Raw genomic sequence first — 16,590 nt, 5'->3', positions numbered from 1 at the left:
GTAATTTTATGGTGTCTAAACAACTGTACAAATTTACTTTAAATTCCTTCTTTGTACAGATTTTTAAAATAATATTTGTTGAAGTTAACTTGAAATTTGTCAAAAAGTAAAAAGAAAAAAAATGAAAAACACTATTTTATCACCACATATAGGGTGTATTTCCTTTTGACCTGTTTACTCTGCATTTGTTTTTTTCCTGGCCTACTTAATTTTAAGACGTGTAACATAGGAAAATTCACATATAATACCTATCATTACTTGATTTTTCGGTCTTTATCATTTTAACTGCCCCCCTCAGTTTTTTTCAACGCAATTGTTATAGACAGAAAGCATGTTTTCCAAGGATTCTTAGCAAGAGAACTAAACATTCTACTGCTCTCTGCAGCTTTGGTTTTTAAGAGGGGAAGAAGAAACTCGTTTAATATCACTCTAGCACAATGTTCCAATAATGGTGGTTTCTAGCAAACTCCAGAGTGAACAGCACTAGTCATTGTCTTAAATAATCATCACATGCCCCCAGAACTCTCCCCTGAACCATGAAAAGTGGACACAAGAAAGGCATTTCCTGTTACCAAGAGCTAAGTGGAAGCCAGAGAGAAATAATCCAATGGGGCCTTCTGAGTTTTAGATCCAAACTAAGTAAAGAAGATGCTTAGTTTTGCTTATAGTGTCTCAACTCTTGAGTTATAAATTTTGATTCATCACTTGGTAGACTTACATAAGCCTTGAAGAAAACTTTTCAAGATAGTTTTGCTATTATAAATCTTTGCATGGATGAGAATATCTTTCTGTTATTTTAATATGCAAAAGACAATTTTGAATGTGGACACAATTTTAGGGCCACAATTTTTTCTCCTTTAAACTCAGTAGATACTGCTTTGTTTTGTTTTGTTTTGTTTTGTTTAGGATTTAGTGAGAAAAGTCTTAGGGAAACCTGACTGTTTATTTATTTACTCCTATTTTTATATGAATATTTATAGGATAACACTCTATCCTTGTCATTCAAAAGTTTTGCCAGAATATATCAAGATAGTTTATCTATTGAATGATATTTTCTTAGAACTTAGCTGATATTTTCAAGACTGAAATAGTTTTATTTTTGTTTTGTTTTGTTTTATTTTTTTTTTGAGACAGGGTCTCACTCTGTCGCCCTGGCTAGAGTACAGTGATGTCATCACAGCTCACTGTAAGCTCAAATTCCTGGGCTCAGATAATCCTCCTGCCTCAGTCTCCTGGGTAGCTGGGTCTATAGGCATGCACCAGCATGCCCAGCTAATTTGTTTCTATTTTTAGTAGAGAAAGGGTCTTGCTCTTGCTCAGGCTGGTCTGAACTCCTGACCTTAAGAGATCCTCCCACCTGGGCCTCCCACTAGGAGCGGTGGCTCATGCTAGGATTACCGGCATGAGTCACCACGCCCAGCCTGAAATAGTTTTTGTAAGTCAGAGGAGTTTTCTTTAATTTTGTCCTTGATTATTGCATATTTTTCAAATGTGGTTTCTTCCTCAAGTATACTTAGAAGTTGTAGATAACCTCTCAATTCACTGACTTTCAACATGTCTTCTTCCTCATCGTTTCCTATGTCTCCAGACTCTGGGAAAACTCTAGTTTGTCGTCCATATCAGTGACCTAATTTTTCTGCAGTAACAATTTGACCTTTAATGCAAAACTAAATTTTGTTTTGCATTTTTAGTTTTCACACTGTTCTTCCTCAAATCCTCATTTTATCCCAGTATTTTTTCATCTTACCTTGTCCTCTCCTGATGACTTGCTATGATTCTCTTCATTCAACTCCTTGTGTCAAATTTTATTAGAGATACTAAATAGTTTCCTAGTTGTCTAATGGTCATTGTGAGAGCTTTGAAATTCTGAGCACTGTCCTCTTATCTGAAATGAGTTTTTTCATAGGTCACACATTCTTGGAAATTATGTTTATTCATCTCAAAAGGTAGAAATGTATCCAACGTTCTATTCATATTGTCTTTTACCCTTTGCTTCAGTCTGTTATGACCTTATTATACCGACATTGAATTTTCTCTCACCCTAATTCCTTGACTCTCTGGCATTCTAAAAGATGAAGTACATAAAACCTTGGAATTCCAAGAATTTATTTCTAAAGACTTTTACAAGTCTTAACACCCCACCCCATGCTTTACATATGGAACTATAATTCCCAAGGTGATATGTGCCATTATCAGGACATCCTTTCTGCCTTCCACCTACAATGTTCTCAGTTATTTTATGAAAATTACTGTCTTTAAATTATCTCCATTAAAAGAGTAGTCTTGATCTGTAGTTTAGAAGAGAAGGGAACTGGTGAGGGGCGGCAGAAGGGAAGCCTTCACCGTACTCTAAACAGCATTAGCTACGTAGGAAGGAGAGCGCTGCCCAGTTTTCTGGTTGGCATGGGCTTTGAGGTTTTGATTTTAAAAATCAGACAGTTGAAGAAAAATAAGAATGTCTTCTCTCCGCTTTCAGAAAGGCACACTCTCTGGTTCAATAGTTCAATAGCTCAGGCAGTTCCAGCACTGACATTTTCCAATTAAGTCCAATATGTCTTCGAGTAAATTATACTTAAATTTTTGTCACTATGTTGACTGTCAGTCCCTGTGTAGCTTATTTTAAGGATTCTAGTCTATTTTCTTTGTCCTCAAGCATATTCAGTGACAAGTTTCAAGAAGTGGTTAGGTGTTGCCAACCGGATGCCATCAAAACCAAAAGTCAAGATTTGCATCAGTTTTTTTTAGAGGGCATCACACTGAAAGTTTGCATTCAAATTCTTCCTTGGGGTGTGACCTCTGCCCATGGCTTCTTCTTTACATTTGTGTCTTTACCTGGAAATGATCAGGCCTGAGAGGAGGATATTTATTTTTAGTGCTGCCATTTGCAAGGCCCTTTGAGCTTCTAAGAAGCAGCTTAGGATCACAAAATGTAAATCAATCATTTTATTGTAATGATAGATTTCAGAGTATTATTTTTCCATTTGGGGGATTTTTTTCTTTTCACTATCTAAACCACACCTTGGTTTTTTATGAAAAGAATTTTGGATTTTACATCATAGAAAAAGTTTCTCTTGGCTTGACTTGCTGGTAAGGAGGTGTGTGAATGGTCTCAAGTTATACATTTGCAGAGGAAATACCATCCAGATGCTCAAGTCAGCCTTTTCTTGGCAGACAACTAAGAAGTATACCAAAACTGAATTGAAAATCTTTAACAAAAGAATTCCAAAAGCTCTTACCTTCGGAATGGACATTAATTAAAATACACAGTCATATCCCCTATGATTAGAGTTTAACTACTATTAATCAGAGTTCACCGTACAATTAACACTTTGAATTGATAAGCAAATGGAATTATAGCGAGAAATTTTGAGGTTAGAATAGCTGATGGACATATTCTCTTACCCAACTCACTGTCCCTCATCTTTCGAAAGAAAGAAAAAAAAAATGAAGCACTCCGGTCATAACAAACTGTGCAGATTTTGTTTTTGGGGCGGTGTTTGCCATTACATATTGCACATAATGTATGGCACTGTTAGGAGGAAAAAATTGGAGTCAAAGTGGCTGGAAAGTTAGGTCTGCTCTGTAGCACTGTGAGATTGTTGACATCTGCCGAGGTTGGAGCGCTCAGTAAGCAGGAAATGGGGTGTCACTCTGAGTGGTAGTTTACCATTATCCTGGCATCCTAATGAAGTGTCTGCAGTGCACAGAGCTTCTGGATGGCATCTTAACGCACGGCTAAGCAAAAGCACTTCTCTCCCTGTCACTGTCATCCATCTGCCTGCACCCTACTGTAGCCAATGGGATGGAACCATGCTACAATGTGCTATAAGCCATTTAGAGTTGCACATTGCATAATCAGTCCCATCAAATATGTAAAAAATGGCTATTATTGGTTATTTCCCTCAAACTCTGGCACCTGGAGTTTGATACATGAAAGTTAAACTTTTCCAAGTGCTGTTTTTTTCTCCTTCCTCTCCCCACCTCATCTAAATGGGAGTAAGTTGCAACCTCATTGTCTTAAGTCTTGTTAATGGACTGAAAAAGTTTTATGAATATTCATTAAAAACTTCACTGTACATCACACTTGGCGAATCCATTAATTTACGATATAATGGAATGGTCATTTTCTTAGCGATAACCATTTTTAAGAAAAGGACAACTCTAGTCGCAGATTGGCTGTTTTCATCTTAGAGCACAGTGGGAGTTTGAGGTCTTTCAATAGATTCCTTTAAAGACACAGTGCATTTCACCAAAGACATTTGCATTTTAAGCTGGTATTGTCAATGCCCCATGATTAAATTTGGTGCTTTAATATTACCTCCGATGAAATTCAAATGCGGTGGAGAGGAGGATGTTCATTATTAGGTGGCAGAAGTCGAGCAGGGTGTGTGTGTGTGTGTGTGTGTGTGTGTGTGTGTGTGTATAATCCACCCGAAACTTCTGGATAAGGCTCTGCAATCAAGGCTGCAAAGCAGCTGGGCTCTCATGACAAGAATTGAAGTAATAGGGTGGTCACAAAGTTGAGGAGGAGCTTTTTGTAATAGGGGCAACAGGAATCTGCTAAATTGTGGGGGAGAAGGAGGCAGGGAGGGTAGGGTCAGATCAACAAAAGGGCATAACATAATTTGGTTGCATCAGGAATTTTTTCACAGACATTAAAACTATGGTAAACATAACAGCGGGGAAGCTTGCACTGCCGCACAGTGGGAAGCTTAAAGCGTCTGCCGGCGCTGTGCCTGGCTCAACCACTAGAAGTCTCCCACTTTCGTTAGCACTCGACAATTCACCCAGTTCCCCAGAAAAGGAGAAAAATCCGAGCGGCAAAGCCCCTCACTAATTATTGTAAATGCTCCCGGGTTACAGTGTTTGGGGGACAATAATGGCAAGATGGTGTTCAACTAGAACAAAAGAGTCATTCTAAAATAAAAAAAGAATAAAGGGGCTTGTTTGTTGTTTGTTTCTGTTTGTTTTAAATCAGGGTAGCCCTTCATGATTGGTAAAGCAGTATGTCGGAATATTAGGCCACCATTTTAAAATGAAATTTTGGAAGTCTGAATCAAATCGTGTGCAACTCCTTTTCAGCAGTAAAAGTACAGGTTAATTTCACAAATGACCTCCTCCCCTTGGCCTCCAAATTTACACAAACATATCTCACAAGTCTCTGAAACAGAAACTGTTTCCTTTGGAGGAAATTCGTAATAATACAAAAAAATCATATGGAATCAAATGTTACAAAGTAGGCAAAGTAACTAACACACACCACTTCAAAATAATGCACCTCAGGTTAAATTACTCCATTTCTTTTAAGAATGGAGTAATTTGAGAAAAAATATTAGACGTTTTCAAAGCAAGAGAGGCCTACTGTTGATGCCCATAAACATTTAAAGTGATAGATTTTTAAAAGTGGAATTGTAGGTATTTATTTTTGCTAAATACAGACTCGGGAATCTGGTTTCTTCGTTCATATCTCCCCAGCTGCTGTGAGCAATACAGCACATCAGCGTTCCTTCATGTGCGAGTATTTTTCTAGAACTCATTTGCAAAAGAGTCGAAGCAATATTAAACACCACAGCCAAACCTCTTTTAAACACACAAAGAAATGGGAAAACACATCAGAACTAGACCATTGAGAAAATCCTCCTTTCAAATTTACTGTTTGCTTCACACGATAGTATAAAATACCCCACAAAGTCCCGTTTGTGATCCATTTGAAACAATCTTGATTTGCTTAAATTGTCACATTCTTCTTGCACATTTCTTTCTAAATGCAAAAATGGCAAAGAATTCTCTTCCCCCTTCATTATAAAAGTACAGAATTTCTGGCTTGTTTATTCCTAATGGAACACTTGAGAAAGAAGAAAATATATAAATATTTCTTTCAGAAGATTAGTTGTGTCAATCTTTTTAAAAGAGAGGATTGCTTCTCCATGGTAAACAACTTGGGCTTTTCACTGTAATTTTCCGTTGTCAAATTAATACATTTCACTCTACTGACTTGGTCCCATGGTTTTAAAACATCAGACCTTTTAATGTCCTTATTTCTTCCGGAATAAGTATTAATGTGTGTCATTAGGACTTTGATAGGTAGGGATAGAATCTAAGCATCTTTTCAAACAAATATGTTGAAGGAAACTTTCACTCTATTGTAACTTACTATCTACAAAATAAAACTAGTGTTCCCCTTATGAGAATACATTTCCAAGCTGAAGATTTCAGGCAAGAAATGGCATAAGTGTTTTGAGTGTTTCAAATCAAGCATGAGAAATTTTGTCTGATCCACAGGTAAATATTCTATTGACAAGATCAAGCATGAAGAAAAGTCTCGTCATTAAGTCAGAAGAGAGAATAATCAGTTTTTTAAAAAAGTAGACAATTTATCAATTTTAATTTCTAAAGTCTTTTTACAGAATGTATAGGAAAGTCCCCTAACTACAGTGAGAGTGTGTCCGGATGTATACCTACCGTACATGTGGTTCTTCAGAAATTATATTAAAGGTGTTAATGAAAAAATGGCTAATATTTTCAAGAAACTATAAAAAGAGAAGGGTGGGAGAGAGGAAAGCAAGCCGTGGCAAAAAAATCTAGGCTCAGCAGCTTTCTGGAGGAAATGGTGAAATGTGACTATGTGATTTATAATGAGAAAAGGTATCTACAACATACAATTTTCTACCTAGCTGCAAATAATAATTCATAGTGATGTCCCTTCCAGATAAAAGACCTTTGCTATGTAGGACCCATGTGGTAAAATGATCATGATAAATGTCAGACCAGTGCAGGTAACGGCTTTACAAACCATTAAGATTAGCTGGCTCTTTTTTCCGATGATAACAGTAACCATGCTGTGACTCTATGTGGTAATAATATCTCAGCCCTGATAAATGCCAGAGCCAGGCAGAGGTGTTTATCATTCCCAGTTCAGAAATGCTGACTAAAGTTACCACATGTTGCCTGTGTTTCTTCTTTTACTATAGTCTCAGAATTACTAAAAAAAAAAAAAAAAGAAGCTGAATCATAAAATTATTTTATAACCCATTTCTTAAAGGATTTTGATGTTTATTTAATTAATAACTTTCCCTTTCTCTCCCGTCACTGTGTGGCCTTGTCAAATGAGCTGGCTGGCCAAGTAGTCTCCGATACTAACCATCATCTCCTCTTCAGAGGTTTTTTTGTTATGGATAAAGTTTAATATACTTTCTTTAAAAAAAAAAGAAAAAAAGATTTTAACCCAAAAGACAGGGAAAGTATTTCTTAGTTCACATTTTTTCTAATTGTGATATATTAACTAAATCTTAGTTGTTTTCAAGTGAGATTTTTTTAATACCCTATACATTTAATTCGTCTGCCAATGGAAAGAGCCAGAACATTAGACACTTGCATTAAAATCTTCAAACCTTGAGAAGTATTTGTAAGATTTCCACCCTCATGAAAACATACAAAGATAATGCTTAATATAAATAGCTACTTGAGTATTTGAAATGAATTACTGGTTTACAATGAGAAAGATGTTTAATGACTCAAAATGGTCTTAAAAAAAAAGAAAGAAAAGCTTGTAAACTAGATATAAATGAATAAATATTGTATCAAGAAAATTTTCACAGGAGAATTGAATTTCAAAGAAGTAAACCAATGAGCTTTATTTTCTCAGTACAGACTATCACCTAAGGATGAATTAGTGTCATCTGTAAGTTGCAGAAATGTGCTTGGCCACCATGACACCTTTAAAATTACTTTGAAGAACAAGAAATTCTAGGGAAGACAATAGGATCCTGCTTTTCCTGTGAAGATTGCTGCTGGAGTGTCAGCCACTGCCTTGCTCTTCAATTCAGACAAATAGGGGCATCAGTGCAAAACTGAGGAGGGAAAGTTTGGTGTAGAGCCAGTTTCAGGGTGGTGAATTTTAGGGAATATTATCATGCTAAAATTGATTGCACCAAACCAATACCCTATATTAAAAGTACTTTGAACCTAAAACTTGAATACATTTTCCAAACCTGCCGCTGATGTGAGATCAATGTATCAGAAGACACTAGAATGACATAAATAGATAGTTACATGAAAAAAAAAAGATATTATTACTTTCCTGAATGTATTTTTGAACGTATGAAGAAGTTAAATGTAATAATTTTACAGACATTCAGAAACTGATTAAATAGTATTTTATACTCATTTATTTGTATCAATTGCATTTCTAAATTACTTTGAATTTTTTTTTTTGGAATAATGAGCTGATAGCTCAACTTTTTGAGTTTAACAATCATCTTAGATGATCCCTTCAGTCAGAAGAAAGATTTAAACTTTATTGGTACCTATAGTATGATATGGCTTATATTTAAACATCTGTGATGACATATTTTATATTTTATCTGCCCCTCTCATTGCACAATGACAAGCTACCAACCAGCTTTGCATCTGCCACAGGTAGCACACAGGCCTTAATAAATATGGTTTTCCTCAAACATATATACCTATATATGTTTAATACTCCATAAATTATTTAAGAAATAGATAAACATTTTCCTTTCAATAATTTCATAAGTGTTCATTGCCAACAGTAGAAACAGAGGTGGAAAGAAGTAGAGGTAATGCTTAACAAGACTGCTCTTTAACAATGCTTCTAACGGCATGCTCTGAGTGGCCTAGTTTCTCCTGGACTGGGAGCAGAAATGGCCTCTGGAAACAGTGCTAAAGTGTCCAGTGAGCTGAAGCTTTCTGCATTTGACGGAATCATGGACTTATGCCAATAAATGGGCCAGCGTGTTTTTTGATACTGACATTTATTGTCTATGGGGAGTTCCCATTTTTAAAATTCTTCCTAAAAGGGCTGGTTTATTCAAAAAACAGACAAAGCATTAACATCTCCTGGAAGGAGAAACTATGAATACAAGGAAATCTGGTGTAAAAATGGGGTGATCAAGTCTAATTGCCAGGTGAGCCCCACTAGAGAAAGAAATGAGTCTTACTTGAGTCATGTAGATTACAGTTCCTGACGGGTCTTTCCTGCAAGTAGCGCTTCTCTTTTCTCAAGCTGAACTGTTTTGACATAGTTTATCAATATCTAAAGCCAAACTTACCAGCTATCTGCAGACATTGAGAATGTGGCTTCATTTTAATTAAATATAAAAGATGGTTTTTCTGGCTTTTTTGGAGGGGGTCACAGATTCTTGAAAAATTGCAAATTGCCATCTACAGGTTTGCCTTACGGTCATGGTTATTCCTTGTTTATGATGCAGTGACACTTCTATTTATAATATACTGTATCTACTTAGGAATTTTAACCAAACACTCTTTGATAATTGACAGCATTCTATGTATTTAAAGAGCTATGACATACTGTGTCCTGTTCCTATTTTTAAGAAAGTGTGGTAAAAAGTAAAATTTATGGCTTCATGTGGTTTCAGAAATAACCTTTAACTATGAGTAATCATGTATCAGAGCTGATAGGACAATTAAAAAGAAAGATTTTAAAGGGAAGGGGGCTTACAGTTAATGATCATTTACTATCTGTGCACTTACGTGCATTGAAACATTTAATTCTACAAAAATTCTATGAGATATGTATAATTTTTCTGTATTTTTAAGTAAAGAACTGGAAACATCAAGAGTTGAAGCAACTGGCTCAGAATCACACAGCAGAACGAAAATCCTAACCCATTTCTTTCAGACTCCTCTATGATATACCACTTCTCTTATTTACAACGTGAGTTTGAAGTATGTGTATATTTGTATCTGTTTGTGAGGTCCGAATTTGTCCCTGGAGTATCTCCTCCTAAAGTAACTGTAAGCTATTTAAAGACATTTAAATATCACGCAGTTATTGTCATCTTTTGGATGACTCCTCAACCCCCAACTCAAGTTTTGTCATTAAAAAGCATATCCTCAAAGATTTGTATCCAGTCGTAGGGCATGCTGAAACAAATAAAATTTTCTCTGAAGACACTCATTCCTCCTGTAGTTAGAGCAGTCTCTAACTAAATTCTGAAATGGCTGTGATACAAGAAGTATAAATTGAATAGAAACTAGAGGAACACTTTCTTCCAAATATAGCCCTGACATATAGTGACTACCGTGTTTTTGATACAGCATGCATTAAACATTGCAGAATAACTTCCAGAAGCAGAACAGCTGTGAAACTGCTAAGTTCCTTAAAACAAAGGAATACAGTCGTCCTTTAAGAATTGTAGATAAATGGCAGGAATAGTAGTACTCCCTATACATTGGTTACTGGGAGAATCTGGGCTTCTCTTCCTCTGGGTGAACTTATATAACAAAACCAGAATTTATTTTGCAATATGATTTAACATGTGGCCATAAATAAGTTAAGAATAACAAAGGCATGGATGATAAGACCAGAAAAGTGTCCGGGGTCATCATCAGGGCCAAGGTTCTTCACTGTGCAGAACTCTTTCCATTGTCATATATAACTTCATCTTATCTCTTTCCTAAAAGGCATTCGGTTGTAAATGTGCTTGTTTTAGTAGCAACATTTCACGTGGTAAATGCAAATGTAACTATCATAAACCACATTGTGAAAAATGTGCCCTCGAAACCATGAATGGGGGCAAAAGATAAAGGCACGTCCTTATCATAACATTAAAGTCTATTTCACATCATGTAGATGTTACTTCTTTAAGTAACATCTAAGTAGCATGGAATTGTTTTTAATGAAGCTCATTTGCAGCAATGAGTTTGGTGACTTTGAGGAGATGGGAGCAGGTGGGTGACGAATGGGCATTAATAAGAAACAATTTGGAGTCACTGTTAGAAAGTGAAAATGAACCACTACAGAAAAGTTTTATATGTGCGGTTATGGATTCACAGCTTAGAGATTGAAGAGACTATTTGGATATAGGTGAGGAACTAAAATGGAAGTATTAAAGAGAACAGAGTATATACAAAAATAAATCGTAAAAGAATGAGGGTAGGAGCAAATGTGAGAGAAAAGGGAAAGAATTAAGGAGTTCTTTTTTGGGGGAAAGGTTTGCATGAGTCTCTTAGTGTACAGTTTACCTAAGAGATTCTCTAATTCTCCATGTAGAAAAAATTCCTGCCCACCCACCCCCCCACCTCCAGTCATAATGTAAAAAGTTAGAGATATCTCAAAGTCTTCTCAGAACTTTCAATGCTTCACAATAATGAGAAACCATATGCTGAAGGAGAAATATTAATAGAAAATGCTGTCTTTCAGATGCTCACTGAATCAATTGAAGACAGTTGACACATCTTTAGTAAGCTGTGTATGAATCTTAGCTCATTAACCACTCCTGTATTATGTATGCTGATTCCAGTTCCTAATATGACACATCAATAAACCAGATCTGAAAAGGTGTCATTTCGATTTTAATGTATCCAATTGTATTTTTAGATGTTCCCCCACTTAGAAGTATTTGTTTTATTTCCTGATTTCACAAGCTATGGAAGAGTGGGTGCAGTATTGATTTGAATGGGAAAACACTGCTTTCCTATAACCTTTTCAAAGATTTTGTTCTGATTATGTCGTAAGAAAAATAAATTGTTCCTCCTTAACAATATTTTAGCCCTCTCTAAGCTATCGTGCAGTTCCCCCTCTAGAACTTAAGTATAACTTAGCCACAAATATGCATATGCCACTATCCAATTGTCTGATTGCTGAAGTATGTGTGAAAGTAGAAAAAGAGATAAAAATATTTCTATAAAATATTTTCACGCAGAATGTTTCTTATAAGCAGACTTGAAAATCATCGTATATTTTTATAAGGATATTTATACACAACTAGGCTGCTCACCAATCAGATCTACTATTTCTCAGCCTATCACAAAGTATTTAGGGTGTTGTGTAATGCCAGGCTACCATAGCAATTGTATTTTCACCAACTGGCACCAACTCAGTTCAAGAATTAGCAACCACATTTTGAATGTCACTGCAACCAGATAGTATGCTAACTGCTGGAAATAAAAGGTGAACCAGACCCAGCATGGACCTCAAAAAAGGTGAGGGGGGGAAAGGGTGAATGTTTATAGAGTACTTAGTTTTACTAGTAATTGTGCTCTGTACATTACATACTATCTTGTTTATTCCATGAAACTATCCTTTTAGATATTATTCAAAGCGAGTAAGAAACTTGTCCAAGACCACACAGCTAATAAAAGCTGTTACAGAATTCAAACCAAGGTTCATCTATTCCAATCCATGTTCATGTCTTTCATTAGTTCACTAATTCTTTCTTTATTCATTTAACCCACTACATACCAATATAAAAAACTGCTTGGCTTTATAGGAAGATTCCCTTTTTAATGGGGGAAATTGACAGGCATTCAAGCAGTGGAAATAATCAAGTGTTGTATAAGTAAAATATTCTAAATGCAATGGTACACAGGAAAGGGAGAACTGTCTCTATCTAAGAAAGCTAATAATTCTTTTACTGGTGGCTTCACACATGGTAATGTTTTAATTTCTACTCAAGCGCCATATCAGTGACCCTACAAATTCAAGTACTGCCAATTAAGCAATGCTCGGCCTTTTTTAAATCCACCCTCACTGGATCATATGGTCCCTAAAACTGAGGTTTGCTGGATGTAGCCATTAAGACAATGCTCCGCTTATTGTCCGTCAAGGTTAACTTGCAGGGACTACTTCTGTAGCCCTCAATGTCAACTTTTCCTTTTTTGGAGATCCTGACGTTGACCTGATTATTACTATAGTCAGAGACTTCAGTGAAATTAGTAGAGTCTCTTCTCCTCCCCTTCCGATTATCATCTTTGTTGCTTGAGATAAATGTTTCACCAGATCCTTAGGTAAATTATGCTACTAACATCATGCCAATCTATGTAGAATGTATCAGCTTCTTGAATATATATATATATGTATGTGTATATGTATATAATCATTGTTGTATGGTATTAGTTTCAGATAATTAGATAAAAGGCATTCACCACTCTCAAAGCTCTGTTCTGGGCATACTATACCGATTTCACTCTCCCCTTTATTAACTTGTTCTACCTTTTTCTCTGAGTTTTTTTTTTTTAGGCCCCAGTTGGTCATGTGAAGCATCACATCTTACCATCATTAAGCTACAAGGGGGCTTTCTATGAAAAGATTCTGTCCGGTATAGACTATGATGTTGCAACTTTCTTTTTTTCTCTTCTCTCTCCCCTTTGTTTCTTTCATTTGCAGTTGTCCAAGCCATATCATGTTGGAACTCTTCTAAGAATAACTGCAATTTTGAAAGCTTTGACTGTGGGAGGCATTATTTATAGGCCTTTGTGGTTTTAGGAGGAAAAAGAAAAACTTCCAAGCAGAGTTCTACTAGGAAGACTGCCCCCACCCCACTTTAGCCAAATATTAATACCATCTTCTGCAGGATAGTTTCCTAGAATTCCTTATAAAAAGTTTCTTTTGTAACAACGTATTAAAGAAACTGCCAGTTTCTAAACTAACTCTTTCTTACCCTACTATATAAAGTTTATATATCTACGGACAGAGCTTTTAGAAGTACATCTTATTAGGAACTGTGTTTGGCCTTAGTATCAGAGATCCATCCCAAAGGCTTCAGTACACAAGGCCTTATTTTCTGTGCCAAAGAAACCCAGAGGCAGGCAGTATAGGATTGGTCTGACTACCCTACAGATTCAGGGGTGCTTCTTCCACCTGTGTGTTCTACTCTGCAGAGCTTCGATTCACCAAAGCATCTCCTAGTACAGCCATTCCATCTACGTTCAAAGAAGCAAAAAGGAGAGAAGGTTAAAGGGCAAAAGAGTTAAATCAGCTCATGCAGGACCTCCCAGAAATGCCCCGCCAACTCTGTGACTTCAGTGTTATTGACCAGACTTGGTCACATGGCCACTGCAGCTGCCAAGGCAGCCAGGAAATGGGCCCTTTCAGCTGAGTATATTGCCATCCTCTCAACAATGAGATTGTCTTGCTAAGGAAGAAGAGAATGGATATTGGGTGGGTGTCTGCCTTACATATTATTCTCTTGTGTGTGTGTGTGTGTGTGTGTGTGTGTGTGTGTGTGTGTATCATCTGTTCCAGTTGTGACCTCTTTAGAATCATCAGGAGCTCTGTGCTAAAAGTTAAAGTACAGAAAGGAAAGATACCTATGTCAGCATACATAATTTAAGTTCAATAAATAAGTATACATCTAGATGGTAAGGCCCTGGTTAATACTATGAAAAGATAAATTTCTTAGGTACTAAGTAACTCAATTCTCATTTTGACATCCATGCCTATTAAGGGAAAAAATCCCAAAACTCAAAATGAGGGAAAGCATTCTATGTGGTATGCAGTTTTGAACAACTTCCTATTTTAAGAAATGTCTATGGCCAAGTATTATACTATTTCAATTTGTATGTTTTACATTCTCTTATTTTATGTGTGTGTGTGTGTGTGTGTGTGTGTGTGTGTGTGTGTGTGTGTGTCTTTGGAGAGGGTCTAACTCTGTTGCTCCAGCTAGAGTGCAGTGGCTTCATCATAGCTCACTGCAACCTCAAACTCTTGGGCTCAGGCAATCCTCCTGCTTCAGCCACCAATTAGCTGGGACTAAAGATGCACACCAGCATGCCCAGCTAATTTTTCTGTATGTTTAGTATATATGGGGTCTTGTGCTTGCTCAGGCTGGTTTCAAACTCCTGACCTCAAGCGATTCTCCTGTGTTGGCCTCCCAGAGTGCTAGATGTGAGTGCTAGTGCTACAGATGTGAGCCACCACTCTAGGCCTCATTCTCCTTATGTTAAAGCACAAACAAAATGTGTTAGGGAGAAAGGATAGCATAGAAGTAAATAAAAAAAAAGAAAATCTTTGCCCTTCCACAAAATCAAGCAGACAATAGAATATTTGTAATCAAATTACATTATGTGTCCTTGTTAGTTTCCTACTGCTACTGTAACAATAACACAAACTCAGTGCCTTCAAACAACACAAACATTATCTTACAGGTCTGCATGTTAAAAGTCTGAAATCAGTTTCGCTGGGCAAAGATCAAGGTGCTGGGAGGCCTGTGTTCCTTCTAGAGCTCTGTTTCCTCGGCTTTTCCAGGTTTTGATGGCTGTCGCCATTCCTTGGACCACAGCCCCTCATCACATAGCCTTTCTTTCCTGCTTCCATTGCCATATTGCCTTCTCTCTCTGACTCCCAACCTCCTGCTTCTGTCTGATACGGATCTTCGCGACGACGTTTAGCCTAACTGGATAATTCCAAAAAACCTTGCCATCCCCCAATTTTTAACTTAATCACATCTGCAAAGTCCCTTTTGTCATGTGAAATAACATAGACACATGTTCTGTGGATGAGGACATGGATATCTTTGGAAGGTCCATTATCGACCCTGCCACACCTTGTGAAACAGGAAATTTAAGAAAACCAACTCAATACCTGATCTTAAAAGGAAGATCATGTCGAAGTCATACTGTTGTTGCCTTCATGTTACCATGGTCTAATTGAGAGTCGAAATTAAGAAACTCAATAATAACTAGGTTGAATATACCTATTTCCTTTGGCTGCCGATTAGGACTTTTAGGTTCTGAGTCTTAGTCTGAAATTGTCCTAAGAAAATTCTCTCCTACACCTATGAAATCTAGGGTTTTTTTCTAACCTTCTTTTTTAATTTTTTTTCCAGAAAAGCAAGACAACAACACAAGAATTGAAACTATAAAGTCTCTTGTACAAAAACTCCCTCCACCAAATCGTGACACCATGAAAGTTCTCTTTAAACATCTAACAAAGTAAGTCATAAGCATTTCATATTATAGTCATTTCCTAAATGAGCAACATTTAATTTTAAATCTCTAAGAGAAAGGTTTCCAAATGCATCCACTGCATATTTTCCCCTCTAGCTGAGCTAACTCTTCCTGCAGTAGTTCGAGAATGTGCTAGAGATAGGAAGGAGAATCTACAAAAGGAACTTCTGAAAGCATTTATTTTTCTTGGCCTTTTCAACAAGTAGATTTTGCTAATCGATTGTCAGAACCATCACCAGGGCTCAGGGTGGGCCATCTTGACTTTCTTATCTAATGTAATACAAAGAGCATGAAATGATTCAGACATGAGTTCAAAATTGAGCCCCACTATGTACCAAGTGCTATAACCACAAACGAGTTACTTAAACTTTCTGAAATCCAATTTCCTGATCTGTAAAATGTTGGTTCAGATTGATAAGGTGTTGTCCATGTAAACAGCTAGGAGAAGAGTATTCCAGGCAGAAAAAAAGGCAGCTGTAAAGCCCAAGAGGCCTCTAAGAGCTTGCAGTATTTGAAAAGCAGACAGCAGGCCAGGACCACTAGGGCCTAATGTGCCAGGGTGGGGTGGGAGGTGGCAGGAGCTGAGGTCCCAGACATAAGACCAGCATCTGATCACATGCATTCATGTGGGCCACAGTGAGAGGCTTGAATTCCATTCTAAATACAAGGAAGAACCACTGAGGAGCACTAAACTGAGGGAGTATAAAACATTGCTCTGGCTGCTGAGTGGAGAATGGATTGTGAATGTGAAGACCCAGCGGCCTTCATAGTCCAGGCAGGAGATATTGGTGGCTTGAGTGAAGCCATCAGAGAGAAATCGGTGAGACACTGTGGAGGTGTAGCGGCTTGCATTCGCTGCTGGTTGGCACATAGTGTGGA

General features: G+C 37.0%; 1 protein-coding gene across 1 annotated transcript in view; it reads left to right on the top strand.

Moving 5' to 3' along the window:
* ARHGAP15 (Rho GTPase activating protein 15) overlaps positions 1 to 16,590 on the top strand; it is a 614,346-nt gene that overhangs the window by 538,226 nt on the left and 59,530 nt on the right. Inside the window, exon 13 of the mRNA XM_012641747.1 lies at positions 15,591 to 15,696. Coding sequence (XP_012497201.1) covers positions 15,591 to 15,696 — 106 coding nt within the window. The remainder of the gene's footprint in view (positions 1 to 15,590; positions 15,697 to 16,590) is intronic.

This window comes from Propithecus coquereli, unplaced genomic scaffold (assembly GCF_000956105.1).
Source record: "Propithecus coquereli isolate 6110/MARCELLA unplaced genomic scaffold, Pcoq_1.0 Scaffold169, whole genome shotgun sequence".
Lineage (NCBI taxonomy): Eukaryota > Metazoa > Chordata > Mammalia > Primates > Indriidae > Propithecus > Propithecus coquereli.
Note: the sequence above shows the minus strand (reverse complement) of the source record. Positions and strands in the feature narration are given on the sequence as shown.